The sequence below is a fragment of the Sinocyclocheilus grahami genome, unplaced genomic scaffold, assembly GCF_001515645.1.
Source record: "Sinocyclocheilus grahami isolate Dianchi unplaced genomic scaffold, SAMN03320097.WGS_v1.1 scaffold176.1, whole genome shotgun sequence".
In the NCBI taxonomy this organism is placed as follows: domain Eukaryota; kingdom Metazoa; phylum Chordata; class Actinopteri; order Cypriniformes; family Cyprinidae; genus Sinocyclocheilus; species Sinocyclocheilus grahami.
The window spans coordinates 3,230,851-3,239,703 of NW_015505355.1; the positions used below are offsets into that span (position 1 = coordinate 3,230,851).

The 8,853-nt window shown below is 37.3% G+C and overlaps 1 protein-coding gene across 1 annotated transcript in view; it reads right to left on the reverse strand.

The window, feature by feature from the left end:
- LOC107593796 (structural maintenance of chromosomes protein 6-like) overlaps window positions 1–6,421 on the reverse strand; it is a 51,746-nt gene extending 45,325 nt beyond the window's left edge. The window contains exons 1-4 of the mRNA XM_016283671.1: window positions 6,311–6,421; window positions 6,052–6,169; window positions 2,528–2,633; window positions 2,305–2,441 (exon numbers count right to left, since the gene is read on the reverse strand). Of these exons, the coding sequence (XP_016139157.1) occupies window positions 2,305–2,441; window positions 2,528–2,633; window positions 6,052–6,169; window positions 6,311–6,421 (472 nt within the window). The remainder of the gene's footprint in view (window positions 1–2,304; window positions 2,442–2,527; window positions 2,634–6,051; window positions 6,170–6,310) is intronic.
- Window positions 6,422–8,853: the final 2,432 nt, after the last annotated feature.

The following is an 8,853-nucleotide window of genomic DNA, read 5'->3' on the forward strand; positions in this document are numbered from 1 at the left end:
GCAGTAAGCAAAAACGTCCGAACGGTAGCGAAGCCGGAAGCAAAACCATTAACGCAGAGTATTACCGTATTGTAATTGACTGTAACGTTAGCCTGATGGGACCAAACTCTCTTTGTGATTTCAAAACGTAAGACAGTACCCAGATTTGAAGACTACAGTAAGATTGAACTTCTACTGTTAATAAGATTTTGGTAGGCTACTATTAGATGGATAGCCTAAATGTCCTAATTCAGATGGGCTACCTTTTTTTTTTTTATGGTATATCAAAAAGTGTATATTTTTTAAATGTGATTGTTGGTACATTTGACCAGTTTTTACCATACTTTCAAAACCAAAATTAAAATAGGAAAAATATGCAATATGAACATAACTGAAGACAAAATGTGTTTTACTGAGAAAAAAACAAGATTTGGTTTTTAAAAAGCCTTTTTCCAAAAGGTACATCTGGAAAAAGGGGGGTTGTCTTATATTCAGGCCAATACGGTACTTTTGATTTTGAAGGGAATGCGCCCCCCGATCTGCCTAAATGCATCTATGAGCGAATCATTCGTGATCCAGCTTCACCTACAGAAGAAGTGAGTATAAGCTTTTTTTTTTATGAATCTTTGCAAACTGCCTTTCCTAATAATGTGTTTGTTAGCAAGTTCCACGATGAATACAACTAAAGTTCACTGTCTCTCAGAGAACTGCTTGTCACCCCACGGAAGAGAGGGGTGGGGTGAGCAGAGCTCATTAGCATTTAAAGGGACATGCACCGAAACGGGTCGCTGTGAACGGAGCTGATTTTGACAGGGTAAAAAGGATGTTTTTTACACTACCATTGAGAAATTTTAACCTAAGTATGCTATAGACTTTTCATTAAGACCCTAAAGAATCATATCAACTTGTGGAAAATGGGCATCCGATGACCCCTTTAAATATGGATATTTTTCTTACACAAACGCATCGATTCGCGGTCACAACCTCCCCCCCCCCCCCCCCCCCATTCACTGCCATTATAAAGCTTGGGAGAGCCAGAAATTTTTTTTTAATATAACGATTCATATGGATTATTTTTACAATGTCTTTATGAACTCTTTGAAGTGTCAAAGTTTTGGGTGAATGCACTTTCAAAGGTAGGACAGAAATCTCTCAGATTTCATTAAAAATATTTTTTATGTTTTGCACATGAACAAGGAATTTATGCGTTTGGATTAGGGCTGCCCCTAATAGTCAACTAATCATTAATTGACCAGAAGAGGCTTGGTCGACCAAAATTTTATTAGTCGCAGGAAAAAAAAATCCACATTGGCAAAGTCACGCAGTCCGTGACAGACAGATCATTAACGGCTAGTCTATGGTAATACAGTACATCGGGCAGGATATCCAAACGCTCGCCTATCATTCATCGACCTCAAATACAGCTTATCATCTGTAATATGTTAGTATTGGCAACTTTACATGGCCGCTCAATCTAATGTTAACCTAGAGAAATGTGCGCTATTCAGTGTCTGTGCAGAGTGTGGAAGCTGAACAGTAGCTCACTGCAGGACAGATGGAGGCGCTGGTGCGCTCATTTGATCTTAAAATACTCCGTAAGTTTTGGTCATACAGGTAAGAGCAATACATCTTTCAAATCTGTAAAGACTCTACGTTTATTTGTGTGCACTCACAATAACAACAAAATGCGTTTTTGTAAAATAATGAAAGCAAACAGGATGCGCTTTCTGCCATCTCGGTCTCTGTGAACTTGAGCGCGAAACTCCGTGTATAGCTTTGCCTTACAGACATTAAAAATATATCTATAGAGAGCGAAATGTCTACTTTCAAATGAAACAATTCAAACGGAAAACAAATATTCTCTGATTATGTAATCCGTATGAAACATGCATACAGGTGCATCACTACTGCGGAGATGAAGAGTCAGTGTCGCCGACTTCATCTCTTAAACCGGAAACAAAGAAAACACTTGTTTATCAGTGAATCATTAAAATGTTAATGCAGCCTCATTACTGTTTTTCCCTGACACATTAATAATAATTACTTCTGCTTATTAGGCTATGTAGGCAATTATAGGCTCATTATAATGATTTAAATGGTTTATTAATAACCGTGCGATCAGTCGACTAATGCTTAAAATGAATGACTACTAGCCGACCAGAAAAATTCTTAGTCAAGGGCAGCCCTAGTTTGGATCATCATGAGGGTAAATAAATCATGACAATTTTTTTTTGGAGTTACTTTGTCTTTAACTCAGTCCTAATTTAAACTACCCAAAGTAAGTGAGTACCCAAAGGTGAAATGGTTCTGTATTTGTAAGTATACCTGTTTTACTTCTTAGTTTATATGTCCGCATTCCCTCGCTGGAGATACGAAGATCTACGATGATGGACTGGCCAAACACTTCTGGCTTATAAGCATCACGACCCCTGTTCCTCAGAGTGATGGACACATCTGCAGAACTAAACATTCCAGAAACAAAAACAGTGTGAGAGACTATAAATAGACTGTGACTACATGCAGTGAAATCCAGATAGGTGTGTCGTACCTCTCTCCTTCCTTCACAAATCCTTTGAGTGAGGAGCCTCTGTTCGTGGTGTGAGCTTTACCGCCCAGGGCTACAATCAGAGCTGTCAGCACGGCACTTTTTCCACCTAACACACAAATATACATGAAACAACTATAAATAAAACCATAAAAACTTCGTCAGCATTGATAACAAGCAATAACAACTGTCTCAAAACTGTGTCCCTAGATATGTTTTCTTCTTATTGTAGTTAATGATATAATGATAAATGCCTATTTAAAAATACATGATTGTGTAATCTATCTTTTCAATTATGGATAACTACAGTACTTCATTAAATCCCGCCCCACTTACCAGACATTTAAAATATTGAAGGAACAGTTCACCTAAATAAATAAATAAACAAAATTTGCAGAAAATTTACTCAGGCTAAGATGTAGATGAGTTTGTCTCTTCATATTCAACAGATTTGGAGAAATTTAGCATTACATCTTTTGCTGACCAATGAATCCACTTCAGTGAATCCTTAATTATGGATTTCATTACAAATATGCAAAAAAACGTCTTTAGCTGTGTTGTGGATTATTGTGATGTCAGCTGTTTGGACTCTCATTCTGATGGCACCCATTCACTGCAGAGGATCCATGGGTAAGCAAGTGATGTAATCAGGGCTCTAGACTGCGACCATTTGTGACAATTCTTTGAGAATGTGCGAGTAAAAATCTGACATGGTCGCATTTGTGCGAGTGCATGGTTTGCGCTTCTCCATACAGCGTGCTGCAGAGCTGCAGCACATTGTAGCAAGAGTCAGATTTCACCGATCACAGGAAGAGAGGCACTTTTAGTGTGAGCACTTCAGAGGGTGAGCCTGGTTTATACTTGCTGTGTCAGAATGAGCGCGAAGGTGTGCGCATTACGTGGCAAAAATGATGCAAATATTGAGGAAATGATGGTGGAGGATTTGGTTTTCACACTAAAGTTATGTAAAAGACCGCTTCTTAAACCAGAGAAGGTGAACATGTTGGTATTCTTGTGGGGGAAAAAAAACATGCAAGTCCTGTCACCGACAGCCAGTTTAGTTTTACTTTTCTTTTTAAAAAGCTTGTTATCTTTGCTGTTTAACTCACTTTACGCTATGGAGGCTTTCTTTAATTTTTTTGTTTTTTTATTTAGGCTATTTGATTCCTCAGTGTTTACTAAACATTCTGTAATTTATTAGTCGGTATATAATATAGCATGAGGTGTATGCCATGCCTCAGCTTATTCGTTTTTGTTAATAAACATTATGTAAGCTAGTTTGTCATTATAGCCTACTGTTTTATTGTTGTTGTGCTTTTTAATTAAGAATAACAATGAATCAAGCTTTTGTTTTAGTCTTAAAAAGTGAAAGGTGTATAGATATAAGCAAAACAGACTATTATCTTTTTTTTTTGTAAAGCGTGACACCATGATTGTGAATTCGAAAGTGAAAGCGTCCAAAGTCCGACTTACAACACAGCAAAAGAGGAATTCCCCTTCACTAAATTTAAATCACAAATAATACTGATGAAAAAGAACAGGTTGAATGTTGAAACACTTTTGTTACCCTATAACTATAAACTATGATAAAAGTTCATTAGCATGCATTGATTAATCCCATGCAAAAAATAAAAATAAAAAATGCGACCAACTGAGAGTTGCAAAAGAGCGACTAGTGGGAAGAATGAGTCTACAGCCCTGGTAATGCTAAATTTCTCCAAATCTGTTCCAATGAGGAAAAAACTTCTTGGACGGCCTGAGCTTGAGTACATTTTCAGCAAATTTTCATTTTTGGGTGGTTAGTTGGTTGGTGTATTTAAATATATTGACATTGCAACTTCACTGGCTATTACATGGTAGATACAAATTATACATCAATATAATATAATAAATATAACATAAGTACAAATATTTTATAAAATTTCACTTTCAAAATAAAAAAATTATATTTTATACATACAAAAGATTCTTTGTACTTGTGATAAAAAGATTTTATTGGGTACTTACAAAATAAGTCCTTAAAACAAATGTTTGGGTGAACTGTTCCTTTAATTAGTTTATTTCAAACCGCCGTCTGTTGATCAAGGTTCAAACTTAGGCCCCGTCCACACGGAGACACATTTAGTTGTATACGTAAAATTTTTTGTATCGTATCGGTATTTCGTCCAGATGGATCCGGCGTTTTGGGAGTGTGAGGCCATGTCCACACATACATGGGTATTTTTATAAATAAAATATATTTTTTTCAAAATTCTTCCGTTTTGAAAAAAATCTCTGTCCACATGAAATTGCAAAAGCATGCTATGAAGCACTGTCAAGACCATGCCAAGCCAACAGGTGGCAATATAATCTAAACCGTAAAGCCATGCTGGCCAATCAGAAGCCTGAAAAAGTTTCCAGTAGGCGGACATAACAGCGCAGGCGCTGACATCACAAGCCAAAATCTCCAGTTTTGCGGTCTACATGATAACACTGCAACCAGAGTTTTTGAAAATCTTCACCCTGGCAGGAGTTTTCAAAAATGTTTGGTTTCAGTGACCTGGTGCTGCGGTTGCATGTGGACGAATGGCCAAACCGCATAGAAAAAGCTGCAGTTTTGAAAATACCTGCGTTCGTGTGGACAGGGCCTGAAACTGCTATTTTTTTAAATCGGGTCCCAGAGTGGATAAATCTGAAAACGACAGCCTTGCGTTTTCGTGTGTACAGCCAATCCGTATATTTTGTGAAATGATGTCATCACCCCACGTCTCGGCCCTAGTCAGACACTGCTACGTCACGTAACAGCAACAACAACATAAACAAACACTGAATGACTGTCTTTTTAATAACTAACATTAGCACAGATTAATAAATGTATTGTTCCATGTTCATTTTCTTCTTGATGTGTTGACTTTGTATACAGTGTGCAAGGTTTATGCACATGCTCCAAGTCTTTTTCTCTGCTTTTAGTGTATCTCTGTGGCAGAAATACTGTATACTACATCGTTTTGAGTCGGTTTCGTGTGGACGCAGATATTTCTTGAGACAAGGAAAAAAAAGATTGGATAGGGAAAGCTCTGGCTTCGTGTGGATGTGGCCTTAGTGACCTCTTATAATTTGACGCAAGATATATTTCTGTGAGCCACAGCTCGCAATTTTATAGCTGCAATGTTCCCCAATCAGGGTTCTGTGGCCCCCTAGTGGTCCAGACTGTGGTGTACCTATTTTACCGCTTATATGGGTTCATATATGTGTTAGTGACATATTCTGTTTAAATCCACAGGTGAGAAAAATGTCAAGGCAAAATGAAAGGCTAGGAAAAAAAAGAGTGAATAACATGTATGATATTTTATTTTCAACATCAAATGGGTTCAATGAGTTTATTCAATGAAGAAATCGTCAGACTGATTCAAACAAGTAGTCTGGATTTCGAATCTAAAACAGTTACTAAAACTTCACAATTCAGGTAAAACATTGCCATGAATTTTATACCGCACAGAAAAATCTATTTTCATGCAACTAAAAATTAAATATGGAGAAGGACTTACTTCCATTGTTTCCTACGACAAAGTTGACGTTTGGACCAAATTTAAAGGGACCAAGCATCGAGTGACACATGAAGTTCCTTAGAGAGATACTCTCTATGATGCCCACTTCACCTGTGACCTGAAAACACACATACATAGATGTGTATGGGGACATCAAAAGCAAAAGTCTACGCAGAATGTGCATAAGGTATTACACATAAGGTATTTTACAGCAAAAATGAGCAGTCGAGACAGATGTCCTGTGCTGCGCCAGTCTTACATCTTCTGAACTGAAGTAGCCCATTTCATTCTCTTCAGAGGGCTCGGGTTGGGATAACCGGCTTCTCTTATCAGGCGTCTGCCCTGAATTACTGCTCTTCCTCGTTGACATCTTCTACAAACATCAAACAATTATCTTTCACAATAAACACAGTCATTTATATCCTTTATTGTCATTACACTGCCACGTCACTTAATAGGAGTGGGACTCCTAACAAGTGGGAATTTGTACATTTGTAGGTTTTCTTTGTCTTGTTGCAAATAATGTCTCTAGTTTTAGCTTAAAAACAATTAACACCAAATCTTATGAGATGAATCTAACCACTTAAAGTCGAAACATCTTTTCTTCTGTATTAGATCTGAGTGTAACGAATGATCAGAAAAGTACAAATGCAGGGCAGAGACTAAGCTTGATGCATTGGCTGCTGATTGGATTTTGCAACGTGGTCACTGCACCCAAATATGGAAGCAGATGAATGACAGTTCATGTGGACGGGTTTAAGCAGACTAAATGATTGGAGAATTCCTGCATGTGTCACCAGAGAAAGGTCCAGTTATGACACTTTGATTAAAAATAAATAAATAAAACATAAACATATGCACAGACAAACTGTTTACAGTAAGAGCTATAATAAATAAATAAACCAATTTCCTTCAAGAAAAAAAAATGTAAAAGGTAATTGCAACTTTTTATCAGACTTTGTTTCTTGCAATTCTGAGATTTGTACATTTGTAGGTTTTCTTTGTCTTGTTGCAAATAATGTCTCTAGTTTTAGCTTAAAAACAATTAACACCAAATCTTATGAGATGAATCTAACCACTTAAAGTCGAAACATCTTTTCTTCTGTATTAGATCTGAGTGTAACGAATGATCAGAAAAGTACAAATGCAGGGCAGAGACTAAGCTTGATGCATTGGCTGCTGATTGGATTTTGCAACGTGGTCACTGCACCCAAATATGGAAGCAGATGAATGACAGTTCATGTGGACGGGTTTAAGCAGACTAAATGATTGGAGAATTCCTGCATGTGTCACCAGAGAAAGGTCCAGTTATGACACTTTGATTAAAAATAAATAAATAAAACAAACATATGCACAGACAAACTGTTTACAGTAAGAGCTATAATAAATAAATAAACCAATTTCCTTCAAGAAAAAAAAATGTAAAAGGTAATTGCAACTTTTTATCAGACTTTGTTTCTTGCAATTCTGAGAAAAAAAAGAGAATTGTGAGGTATAAACTCATAATTCTGACTTTTTTTTTTTTTACTTGCAATTCCAAATGTATATCTCCAAATTTTTTCTCACTTGCTGTTTCAGCCACAGAGGAAAAAAGGGTAATTATGACTTAGGGATGGGCGATATGGGCTTAAAAATATATCACGGTATTTCTGGTATTTATTACGATAACGATATTAATGACGATAATTCAGAGAATCCTGTTTCTTTAGAGAAAAGTATTATGTTTCCTATTTTTGCCCAAAATAGGGTGCTGTGAGCATTAAAGGGGTCATATGATGCTGCTAAAAAGAACATTATATTGTGTATTTGGTGTAATGAAATGTGTTTGTGATTTAAGGTAAAAAAAACCCCCATCATTTTCCACATACTGTACATTATTGTTTCTTCTCTATGCCCCACCTTTCTGAAACGCGTTGATTTTTACAAAGCTCATCGGTCTGAGAAGCTAGGTGTGCTGTGATTGGCCAGCTATCCAGTGCGTTGTGATTGGCCGACTGAAATGTTACACCCCTTACCATATTGTGATGCCCTGTTAGGCCGGAGAGACGAGACAAAAACATTAAAACCCATTATAAACGAGGCATTCGTTGCATCCAGTGGGGACATAATTATGGATTATAATGACTTGTACTGTCTTTTTACGCGTTGCGTTGCATCATACATAAAACCATGTCTGCATTTGTGATCGGAGAAATGACAAACAACAAGCACTGCTCTACACTTCTCAAAATTCGCATTTGAATCAGTGGCAAATCCTTTAAAGTCCCCATGAAATCAAAATTAAAGTTTTTTGGGTGTTAGTATCAATATGTTAGTCTTAAGGTTATCTATAAGGCATTGTGCTCCAAAACAGTGACAAAATTTGCATTTAGAAGATATAAGCATTCAAAGCTTACAGTTCGTCACTTACGCCAAAACGGCTCAACTATTTTTTTGATGTCACATCGTACTTCAGCTTCTCATCAAACTTTCTGTCCAATCAAATGCTCTCTAGAATCCGAAGCGCCCGCCCCCTACACTATAAAATATACGCTGAAGCCGCGGCTGAAATCGGTCACTTGTCCACAGAATTGAAATTTTCTGTACAGTGAATGGCACGTAGTGCACTATATAGGGGACAGGGAACGATTCAAACAGTGTAAATATGCTTTCCATTGAGGAAAAAAAGAAGTCTGGTTTCACACTGTGCCTTGTCAATAACCACCGCACCGCACACACACACACACACTCTGCTCCGGTCCAGAGACAAGATAGCACAGAGCGGATCACATGCGCGAGTCGGCGCAGACCACAAAATGTATC